Source organism: Pelophylax lessonae (assembly GCF_965119305.1).
Source record: "Pelophylax lessonae genome assembly, chromosome: 1".
Lineage (NCBI taxonomy): Eukaryota > Metazoa > Chordata > Amphibia > Anura > Ranidae > Pelophylax > Pelophylax lessonae.
This window is the reverse complement of record NC_138768.1, coordinates 668,688,929-668,701,277: the sequence shown is the minus strand read 5'-3', so window position 1 is coordinate 668,701,277 and position 12,349 is coordinate 668,688,929. Positions and strand designations below refer to the sequence as shown.

At 45.5% G+C, this 12,349-nt stretch overlaps 1 protein-coding gene across 2 annotated transcripts in view; it reads left to right on the top strand.

The window, feature by feature from the left end:
• LRBA (LPS responsive beige-like anchor protein) overlaps nucleotides 1–12,349 on the top strand; it is a 1,198,938-nt gene that overhangs the window by 108,595 nt on the left and 1,077,994 nt on the right. For both annotated transcript variants that reach the window (XM_082258080.1, XM_082258079.1), the window contains exon 10: nucleotides 4,768–4,901. In XM_082258080.1, coding sequence (XP_082114206.1) covers nucleotides 4,768–4,901 — 134 coding nt within the window. The remainder of the gene's footprint in view (nucleotides 1–4,767; nucleotides 4,902–12,349) is intronic.

Genomic DNA, 12,349 nt, shown 5'->3' with positions numbered 1-12,349 from the left:
CTACTTGTTAGTTCATGGGGTGATTGGTCCAGTTTTGACATCGGAATGTTTTCAAGGTTTCTCAGGACAGAAGGCAAGGTGTGTCTAATTCTGGACCTCAAGGTGCTAAACTGCTTTGTGTGGGTACAGAAGTTCTGAATAAAATCCATTTGCACGGTAGTGCCGTCCTTATATTGGGGATTTCCTCGCTCCATCGAAAATCGAGGACGCCTACCTACACATCCCGATATGTTCCGCCCACCAGCACTTCCCCTGCTTTGCCATGTGCGAGGAACACTATCAGTTTGTGGCGTTACCCTTTGGTCTCGGCTTCGCTCCTCGGGTATTCACAAAGGTATTGGCCCCAGTGCTAGCTTTGCTGCGTTAGCGGGGGATAGCAGTACTGGGGTATCTGGACGATCGGCTTTTACGAGCAGAGTCTTCAACTGCTCTCTTGGCCAACTTGGAGATTACTCTGCGAATTCTGAGGGAATCCAGTTGGATTCTGAATCTTCAGAAATCTGATCTGGTTCCGTCCATGAGACTGGATTATCTGGGTCTGATAAAAGACTCAGCCTAAGCCAGAGTGTTTATTCCTCTGGAAAAGATTCATAAATTGCAGGAGGCAATTCAGCTTCTGCTGTCCAGCAGACGGTCATCTCTTCAGACTTGCATGTGGGTGCTGGGCCTATCAGTCTCTAACCCACCAAAGCTTGCCGAGTACACTTGTTACTGCAGCCTGTGTGGTATGGTGGCTGGTCTCACCCTGTATGTTCACTATTGCAACTTGCTTTGTAAGATTTTTGCCTACTCCAGATGAGTCTTTACTCCTCCCAAGTAAAATTTGTCAATGCAAAATCCTATTGAGGAGAGTTTCCTTGAGAAGTGAGCTGTTCCCGTTGTGGATCTGGCCATTATTCATCTTAACAAGACTCTTGACTGTCCCTCTTGAGGAATTACTGGCGTTCAAAGAACTTGTAAAAGGCTAGAACCCATTACTAAAGCCAGCCATAGACAGTTTGAATCTTGGCCAGTTCAGCAGGAACCAACAAATATTCAAACCACACATGGGCAAGCTGAATGTAATGAACTTTGCTACAACCAACCTGGCAGATTTTACCTACGATGATTGCTGCTATTGCCGCTAGCAGTAGTCACGGTGTTCTCCTGGCAGTGTCGGCTCCCCCCCCCCCCCCCCCCTCCCAAAGAAGAACACAATGGCTCCATGGAATGGGTTCCAGTGGTTGCAGGAAAGAAATTCGCTCTTTGGCCAGGTTAGGGCTTTTTTGTCCCCCTCGGCCGGCCCCACCCTGCCACTGGTCTTTGCCGCCATGTCAGTATGCTAAATCTTGGCTGGCTGGTTCAAAGATTTTTCAGGGTCATGGATCTGCTTCAACAGATCCTTCTATCCTTCAACAATTGGAGATCAAGCCTAAGGCACTACTGTCTTGATGGGGTAGGGTTTGTGTGTTTGGCTCAAATATTTGTCTGCGGCGGAACAGTACAAGAAATGCCTGTTGTGTATGCCCTCAAGGAGGTCGCTGGGTGAAGAGTTTAATACTTCGCAGAAAAAGAAGGCAGATAAAAACCTCTATTGATTTGTAAAAGTTATTTCCCTCCTCTCAGTACTCCAGCCCAAGGCAAAGCCTAAAACTCAATTCCACTGTAAATTCAGAAACCCCCAAATCCACCAATTCGATAAATAAGCCCTTATAGATGTTGTGGATGTCGATTGGCCTTTGCGGTCTAAAGGTCCCAGGATATTTTTAGACGTTTGGGTAAAAAAGTTGTATCCAAAGGCTAAAAGCTGAAATTTAAGTCTGTTTCCACCCTGCTCCATGTTGTCTAACTTGCGAGCATTGCTGCAAAGATTTGTGGACCTCCACAATGCCCTGGCATGGCCCCTTTTTCAAGGAGTCATTGCCATTGTTCTAGAAAGGAAAGGTTTCAGTTTTTTAATGCAAACCTGTTCCCCAGCCTCATGGCCAAAGCGGTCATTTGTAGCATACTGGATATGAAAGTTAACACCTTCCTCCAGGTGCAAAAAATTAGCATTGGATTCACTAGGTCAGCCATTTGGGGACCACCTGGCCTGTATGTACATCAATACACATGGGAACATGCATGTAGGATATAAATAATAGGAGTAAGAATATAAAAACCCACTCAACCCAGCGCTAATATAATAGAAATTCTAAAAACAAAGCAGCCGCTATAAAAATCAAATGATATCAAAAAGGTGTATAATGAGAAACGGAGGAAGCTCATATACACTAGCAGCGCTAATTATATTAACTTATGTAAACAATACCTCAAAAAAAAGGTTATAAAATTAAACATCAAAACAATTAATTCTCTGTATATGATGTCCATGCAAAGTGAGTATTGTCCGTAAATGTTAGGTGATACAGTTCATATACTGAGTGGGTTCCTGGAGTGCAAGCCCATGAACACCCAATGGTGCTTCCTGTTAAGGTGGACCACCGTCACCACACCTCAAAGTAAGTGCCCCCCTAGGTAGTAAAAACTCACCACAGGATGGCAAAAGGGACGCCTTATATGGGATGTATTTCACAATGTGGTAAACGAATTCCAGGTAATACCTCTCCGGATTAACCAAAATCTGATATATAATCAGGACTTCCGTTCAGCATAGACTGCACCAGACACCTCAGATCTGGGACTCTCCTTCCTCACTCACACACACAGGGACCCTCAATCAGGGTGGGTGTCTAGCTTGCTCGCTCCTCTAAGTGACCGAGTCAGAGTCTTCCTCTCTTCTTCACACTGCAGTCTACTACTGCAGCATGCGACGATCTCCTGGCTGCCCCACGCGGCGGGAACGTGTGGCCCCGCCCCTCAGAGCTGAATTCTCTGAGAATTCTCTGAGAATTCAGCTCTGAGGGGCGGGGCCACACGTTCCCGCCGCGTGGGGCAGCCAGGAGATCGTCGCATGCTGCAGTAGTAGACTGCAGTGTGAAGAAGAGAGGAAGACTCTGACTCGGTCACTTAGAGGAGCGAGCAAGCTAGACACCCACCCTGATTGAGGGTCCCTGTGTGTGTGAGTGAGGAAGGAGAGTCCCAGATCTGAGGTGTCTGGTGCAGTCTATGCTGAACGGAAGTCCTGATTATATATCAGATTTTGGTTAATCCGGAGAGGTATTACCTGGAATTCGTTTACCACATTGTGGAATACATCCCATATAAGGCGTCCCTTTTGCCATCCTGTGGTGTCTGGTGCAGTCTATGCTGAACGGAAGTCCTGATTATATATCAGATTTTGGTTAATCCGGAGAGGTATTACCTGGAATTCGTTTACCACATTGTGAAATACATCCCATATAAGGCGTCCCTTTTGCCATCCTGTGGTGAGTTTTTACTACCTAGGGGGGCACTTACTTTGAGGTGTGGTGACGGTGGTCCACCTTAACAGGAAGCACCATTGGGTGTTCATGGGCTTGCACTCCAGGAACCCACTCAGTATATGAACTGTATCACCTAACATTTACGGACAATACTCACTTTGCATGGACATCATATACAGAGAATTAATTGTTTTGATGTTTAATTTTATAACCTTTTTTTTGAGGTATTGTTTACATAAGTTAATATAATTAGCGCTGCTAGTGTATATGAGCTTCCTCCGTTTCTCATTATACACCTTTTTGATATGCATGTAGGATACTTAGATGCATGTTTCCATCTTCCCAGCACATTACTGCTACCTGCATACTCAGACCTCATCAGGCGTGCTGGTGGACTCCCTGTGGGCCCTCCTCATTATTCGGATCTTCTGTCCAAAGAACTGGTTTACCATCCTTCTTAGTCGCAGGCTTTAACGCCTGGTTGTTGAAGCATTGGTCCTGAGGACTGATTCAGTTTCCCTATGCTTTTAAAAGCTACGAATCTTGACTTCTAGCAAGTTTACTATTGCACTTTTCACTATGCAAAACTAGGAAATACCATCCCAGAAATTTCTCAGTTGATCAAATCCTGCCAATTCTCAGTTTAGGCCTGGATCAACATTTGGCATCAAGTACTATCAAAGGTTAAATCCTGACCTTTCCAGTTCCTATTCATAGCGTGTCACTCACATTATTTCACCATAATGTCCTCCTGTGACACTGGGGCATCTTAACCTAGTTCTGTCAGTTATTCAAAAAAATTATCTATGGCCACTCTTATTCTTCCCATGGTGGTTTCTTTTCACTTTAACAAAAAACTCTGTTCTTCCTGTTTCACGGCATCCTAAGAAGCCCCCTCCCCCCGAATGTTGTCTGATGCTGGCTTTGGTTGTAGGATTTTCAGGCAGCTATAAAGGCTCTGTTATCCTGCCCCCCCCCCTCTGTTAAACTGTGGTTTTTCATGGGCCCATTGGCTCCTTGTTTACTATGTTTACAGCCCTTCAGTTGGACTGCGTTTCGGTATTCCAATGTACCGTAAAAAAATACGAGTTTTCACTTACCTGGTTCTGTCCTTTTTGTTGGGGTACTTTAAGGGACTGATCCCACACTTCTGTTCTTATGATTGCTCCTGAAGTTGCTTTGCTACAAGACTGACGCATGATGGGTTAGACTGCCCTTACAGCTTTATTTTCCAAGGTCCATTATCCTGAAGGCAACAGCATATCTCAGTGTACCTGAATGATTTCATCCCACGTCTATTAATGTACTCTTAAAAAACAAAAAAACAAAAACAAACCTCATAAATAATAAAGGAATTTTCGGTGAGTGTAAAAACCCATTTTATGTAATTACTTGATCTGTATTTTACTTCATGTTTTTGAAGGATGTCAAGGCTGTTCTGACGCACTCTATTCAAAGTGCAATGCACTCCATAGGAGGAGTCCAGGTTCTCTTTCCTCTTTTTGCTCAGCTGGATTACAAGCAGCATGGTTCTGATGATATTGACACTTCAGTCTGGTGAGTAAAAGATCTAATTTTTGCAAAAACTGAACGACCAGTGCGAGTCACCCCAACCTTATTTAGAGGATTTTTAGAAACCACCTTTATATACCTATACATTGTTCTTGAATTGTCATCTTGTATTCTAGATATATATATTTAAGCAGTACCATTAAAGGTTCTTTTCTGTGCGAGCCAGAAATAATTTGATTAAAAATCGTCCCACTAAGATAGCATGCCTGAACCTAGCACCCAGATTGCTGAGCTCCATCCAACTGTATAGTTTACGGGGCAGCTACCACCCTCTGTCGGAGGCATTGATTGTACTTATCCCAAAACCCCATAAGGATCCCCTATACTGTGAATAGTTTCGGCCCATTTCCCTCATTAATTCAGATGTCAAGATCTTGGCTAAAGCCCGTAGACTGAATGACATCATCCCCGCTATTGTTGGCTCAGATCAAACTGGATTTATCCCTGGTTGTTCCACCTCCATCAGTTTATATAGACTTTTCACTAATATGCAGGCCCTTCATGTCGGATACAGGGCTGTCTTGGCTCTGGATACTCGCCTTCGATTCATATGATTCACAAGGCCTTCGCTTCACTTGAATGGCCATATCTGAGAGGTAATGGCAAAGTTTGGCTTTGGCAACGTCTTCCTTTAATGGATTCACTTATACAACAAACCTAGGGCTAGGATCAGGTTGAATAATTGTATTTCTGTATCTTCCTATATAGAGGGGTACCTACCAAACAGCGATATCCTCTGTTGCCTTTGCTTTTTGCATTGGTGATAGAACCCCTGGCTGAGTTGATCAAGAGATCAAGCTCCTCTATTACCGGCCTACTGCTCGGGGATATGGAGGAAAAGGTATCCCTTTATGCGGATAATATCTTCATATATATTGCTGACCCTCATTCTTCTCTCAATAGCTAACGAACGATCATCCAGGATTTTGGTCATTACTCAGGATTCCGAGTATGCTGGGGAAAAATAAATTCTATTTCAATTAGACTAAGCGGCCTCAATCTCTCTGCCACCACTATGTCCATTAAAGGTTGTTGCATCTTTCCGCTATTTAGGGGTTATGGTCGGCAGCCTATTTCCCTATATCTTAAAAATAATCTAGATCCGCTAGTTAACACTTAAAAGCACTTTAAAAACATGGTCCACGCTACCCCAACCTCCACAGGGAAAGATAAAAATATTTAAAATTATATTTTTGCCACGATTCTTACATGTAATGAGAAATTCTCTGGTATATATCCCTAAGCTTAAATTTCTAGAAATTTATACAATCCCTGTTTCTTTTATTTGAGGAGGTAAGGCTGTCCGAATCGCTAAAGATACACTGAAAGTCTCTATTATGGATAAGGGCCTGGCACTCCCTAACCTGCAGACTTATTCTTCACAACTAGCTCATGCTCATTTGGTGGTTTTATCCAGAGGCTAATAATGCTGCCACAGCCTTTAGAGGCTGCTATTCTTGCGTCTTACGAGTCCCTTCAGAACCTGATCCATCACCAATCCACGAGGAGCAGGGATGGCACGAAGATCTTAACCATGACACTGCACATCTTTAAATTATTCAAACTGCTCCCGATGGGTGAATGCGGTGTTCTCCCCTAATGCTCCTTCATGGAAATAACCCATGTTCACAAGAATTTTATAAGAGGACAGACAGACCATTCTAGTTTAAGAAAGGTATTAAACTGATCTCCCCATCTGTTTGTTGAACAGACTTTTCGCTCCTTTGCAGAATTTCGTAGAGATTTCGGTCTCCCTTTCACAGCTTACTTTAGGTATCTTCAACTACAGCACACTTCTGCGGCACAATTCAGTCTTCATGACATCCCTATTTAACACACTCCTTTAGAGAAACTGTTGACTGAACCCTCTCATTCCAAGTCAATATCTACCTATTAAAAATCTGTTACATTCCTCCACTTATAGGCTTACCCGTACAAAACTTAAATGGTGCTCTATCTCGGTTCTATCCGAGGAGATCTGGCAGGAAATTCTCCCAACACAGATCCAGATGATCATTTCAGCTAGAGATAAGGTTATATAAATTTTTATATAGATCATACTACTCCATGCTTCCTTTTTTCATCTGCATAGACTCAGTGGTGTATTTAGGTTTTGTGCTGCCCTAGGCCGGACTAAACTCGTGCACCCCCTAATTTAACTACGACCCACCCCTTCCTGTGAAGGCCACACCCCTTCATGTTTCAGACCCACCCTGTCATCTGTAAACCACACCCCTTCCTCATTAGGCTCCACCTTTTCCTCTTAGAGCTCCATCTCTTCCTCTCTGTACCATTAAAAGTGGGTACAAAGTGCCGAATTGTATATTTTGTGGTTTTGTATGGGTACGTCATTTCGCGGGAGCCCTCCTGGGGGCAAGCTCGCGCTCCTGGGGGCCCCCGCTAGGCAGCGGGGATGACAATCCACAGGGCCGGTGGCTGCAATTGCCGCCGGGCCCCCGCGATCGCTCCCCACTGAGAGAGAAGAGCGGTCAGCTGTTGTACATGCGGCAGACTGTTGTTCTCTCTGAAATTATCACAGAGCGCCTGTGATCCTCCTATTTAGGATCTCATGTCTCCGTGGTCATTTCACAAGTCCCCCCCCCCCCCCCCAATACAGTTAGAAAACACCCCCTAGGCTCACATTTAGCCCCTTGATCACCCCTGGGTTAACCCCTTCCCTGCCAGTGTCATTATTACAGTAACAGTGCATATTTCTAGCACTGATTACTGCAGTAATGTCACTGGTCCCCCCAAAAGTGTCAAAAATGTCAGTTAGAGGTCCGATCTGTCCGCTGCAGTCCCGCTAAAAATCGCAATTGCCGCCATTACTAGTGAAAAAAAAAAATGAAATAAATGAAAATGAAATTTCTCCTAGTTTGTAGACATGATAACTTTTGCGCAAACCAATCAAAATACGCTTATTGGGATTTTTTTTTTACCAAAAATATGTAGCAGAAAACAAATTGGCCCTTTAATAACAAAATACCACCAAAAGAAAGCTCTATTTGTGGGAAAAAAGTACATACATTTTTTTAGGGTACAGTGTCGCACGACTGCGCAATTGTCCGTTAAAGTAATGCAGTCCTGAATTGCAAAAAATGGCCTGGTCATTAAGGGGGAAAATCTTCCAGTCCAGAAGTGGTTAAAGCTTGGAGCACTTTGCAGTACATGAACTTTCACTGCCTGTGAACTGTTAAATGCGTTTGCATTGGTTTCAGCATGCATGGAACACTTTGTACAAGCTGAAACCAATGCAAACTCATTTACCAGTTCACATGCAGTGAAAGTTCATGTACTGCAAAGTGCTCCATATTTGTTAAAAATATATTTACTGCAAAAAATGTAATGGAATTATTAATTTATAATTGTAGCAATAGCAGTGGGTGGTAACCTAAAATAGTGATTCCTACCTGCTGTCGGATGTCCTGGCCTGGTTGTGGGTTCCCCTTTTCCTCCTCTCTCTCCTCCTCCTCGACATAGATAGACCCTGCCCCGGGGAGAAGTTAGTCCCTCTTACACGCCGCGCGGAGGGTGGGTAGGTGGAGCATTAGGCTCCGCCCCCACCCACTCATTGAAGTGCATCCCATCTGGCCACTCACTGCCGCTCTATGGGGGCAACAGTCCCTCCCTCCCTGGCAAGCATGTACGCCCCTCAGTGCTGGGACAAGGCCACCAGCACCCTGGGCAAAGATGGCAAACTGCACCCTCCCTCCATGTGTATTCACAGTTCACATCTCGGTGTTAGTGTGACACCCGCTGGGAGTGAAGGCAGCTTCTCTGTTGTCTTGTCTCCTGTAATGTGATATGTCACATAAGACAGCCTGCACTCACTCTATAGTGGCACTGCGCTGAGACTGAGGCATTACACGCAGTTCTGGGGAGGTTGCAGTGTGTCCCCATTCACTTGAACAGGTTGTCTTCAGCAGATGGTAGTGCATGCTGAAAGTGACGGGCAGTATAATTCCTGCCACTGCTGTAAATCAAAATATTGCAGCAGTGGCATCTGTAAACCTCTAGCTGCTGCCTCTGCAGCTTAAATGGCAGGAGTGATAGGGAGCTGTATTATGAGGCTCAGCAGCATGTTTTACTGTCCGCCAACCGCAAGTGTAAATGAGCCCATGGCTAGGTTCACACTGTTACAGGTGGTTGCATGTGCGGGACAGCGTGTATATGGCACCTATTCCCGCACCCACAACCACCTGCAGGAAAAATTCCCTGCTCTTTTACAGATGCACAAGGCTGCCATTTATTCTTATTGGCACCCCCACACATCTGAAAATGCAGCACATTTTTTGGTGCGGGACATTGCATGGTGCTTTTGCACCATGCGATTTCCCTGCGGCTGCGTTTTCATAAAGGTGCAGGGACCTGTTTCCTGCAGGTACAGTAGTCCATTTAAATGAATCGGCTGCTGTGCCTGCGCAAATGTGAGTCACAGCAAACACATGAATAATAGTCCCCTAAAAGGAAAATACATACAGCAAGGTGCCTCCAACATATTTCACTTAATAGTTGCACAAAGTCACTTTATAAAATACTTCTGCTGAGTACTCCCCTATTTATTAATCATATGCACAGTGCTCAGATGAAAAGAGCAGAACATCACTGCATTGTACCTGTAATTTTCAGAGTTCTTGGGTTTATTCTGGGCATCTTCTGTCTGCTTCTGTCCCCATCTGAGTGTCCTCCGCCTGCATTGCTTTAATATCCTTAGCTCTGCCAGGTTGAGTCCCGACATTTTCGTCCTCTTCTGCCGGCCTCTATCCCCGCCCACTGGCCCGCCCACCACGTATGGCACTTCCCTAGACCATTACCTACAGGTCTGATAGGAGGTGGGCGGGGACAGAAGATGCAGAAAACTCCGGGACTCAACCTGGACACAGAGCTAAGAATTCTAATGTAATGCAGGTGGTGGGCGGGCTGACAGTCGGAGACAGAAGCAGACAGAAGATGCTGAGACTAAACCCGAGCCCTAACCATACAAAAGCCTTGCAGGTGGTGCTCACATTATCAGCAGTTAACCTCCGCTGCGCCCTCCCTCCCGCACACTCCTTGTACCAGCCCTGACACGGCGACGCCCCTTCACTAAAAGCTGGAGACTGTGTGTGTGTGTGTGGGAGGAGGCGGCGAGAGGCAGGCAAGGACCGGGGGAGCAGACAATGAGGCGGGACTCGGCACGCAAAGTGACGGGAGCACTGCAGACAAGCAGACGGGCCTCACAGAGCGTACTGTTTTTTTTTTTTTTTTTTTTTTATGCGGGAGCAGCGGCTTTTTTGCCGCCCCCCCGCAAAGTGCCGCCCTAGGCCTTGTCGGCCTAGGCCAAAATACAGCAGTGCATAGACTGCCATCTCCGATGTGCTTAAGTGCTCACTGGAAGTAAGAGCGTTCTGATCAGAAGTCACTGCCTTTGTTAGCTCAGTGGCCCAGGTACCCAATATTTGTAATCCTTTACAATGTCTCTTTGGATATATTGATGTTGAATCTCTTTCTAAAAACCCACAGCTTCTTTTACGCTTTGTCATGTTCTATGCTAAGAAATCCATCATCATACTTTGGAAATCCACAACTCCCCCCTACTGTAGCCTTTTGGCTTGCTCTTGTCAATCAGGCTATCCCATTATATAAATTAACATACGATGCCCCCATAGGTTCCACAACGTTTGGAATATATGGGTGAGCTTGAAAAGCACAATACCAGCTAGCAATAAAGTAAATAACCAAGTATGTATACCACTCCTAATTCTCCTATCTTAATCTGGTGCATGAAGTTTGGATAGAACAGTATTCCTAGATAACTTGAATCATTTTACTCTTTACCTGTGATCAAATCACTGATATGTCTTCATTATTACTATATTTTTTTTGGATGGATGGATAAATGGATGTTTTTTATATTGATTACAGCGATGTTTGAGCATTGTTGGCTCTACTTTTTGTTGTTCATGCCATTTTGTACATTCTTTTATGTGCAATAAAGTTACCTTTTATTAAAAGCTGTACTTAAAGGATCCATACACACCTTTTTTTTTTTTCTGCTCCTGGAAGTTAAATAGCGTTTCGCCTACGTGTCCAGGCTTACTAGGCCATTAGCATTTCTTGAGCTTCAGCATCTAGGAGCAGAAAAATGTTTTTGTAGAGTTTTTTTTTTTTTTTTGGTGCACTTTTCCAGCAGAAAAAAAAACCGCTGAATGCTCTTTAATGCTTCTTAATGCTACTAAAATGTTCCTAAAAGCTTTTTTCTCTTTTGTTCATTGACGGACACAGCTCCATATCTTGTTGACCCTTGGGTTATGCTGCCCCCTACAAGAGTAGGACACTAGGCAGGAAGAAATTGACTACGCCTATAGGGCAGTCCTTGGGGGGTTATACTCCCACTTCCTGCTCTAGCGCTTCAGTTTTTTTTCTGTCTAGTCAAGAGTAAGGACCTTGCTGGGATCTCTGGTCCTGGCATTTTTTTCTTTTTCTTTTTTTTTTCTTTTATTTTTCTGAACTACAATAAAGTCTGTTCCAATCAACTGCCGGGCTGAGCGATGCACTGGATATCCTAGATCCTTACAGTCTTGCTAGTCCAGCCAGCGATATTGACATGACCGCAGCTCCGCTCCAGGTCACCCTAGACATAGCCCCACTGGACAGGGGCTGGCCAGCGAGTTAAACCTCTCGGGAGGACGCATAGCCCTGGTCATGACCTGTCGCGGCATACCTCTGGCTCGCAGAACCCCCATTCCTAGATGGTGGAGAGGTCTGCCTAGAATGGTGCCTGCTTGGTTCCCAGGTGTGGTGAGTGGCGTCCGCCCTCTTCTGTGGTCAACTCTCAGGGTGGGCGCGGGCCTCCATGTGTCCTTCCTTCCCAAATGGTGCATCCCCTCACTAGTGGGGTCCCCCTGCACAAGCACCCTCACCTACCCCCACTTAGCCCCCCCCCCCCGCGGTGGCCATACTATTTACATGTTTGGGGTGTTAAGTGGTGATGGGGCTGGAGGGGGGAGGGAGTGTGCCGCAGGCACTCAGTTTAGCTGCTCAGTTTAGCAATTTTCTGGGAAACCTGTCCTGGTAGGGGTCCCTGACAGGGCCCCTCTTGCTGGTTGTATGTACCGGAGGGTCCTTTTGGGGGTCCCAGGGAGTGACGCTGGCGGCCCAATTTTGTTGGGAATGGCTGCTATTGCTATCGGCGGCCACGTTTGTTTAGCTCGGCGGCCATGTTTTTGTAGTTCCCCATTGAAATCAATGTGGTGGCCATTTTCTTGTAATCTGTAGAGCGGTGATTTGGCAGTGGGCCTCTAGTGGCAGTGCATGCGTTTCCTCTTCCTCTCTGAAAACCGCACCACCGGTGCAGTGGGGGGGGGGGGGGGGGGGAATTTTTACAGCAATTCTGACCCCCCCCGCCCCCCCCCCCCCAGAATTTGCTGGAGTCCCCTAGAGCATGTGTCACC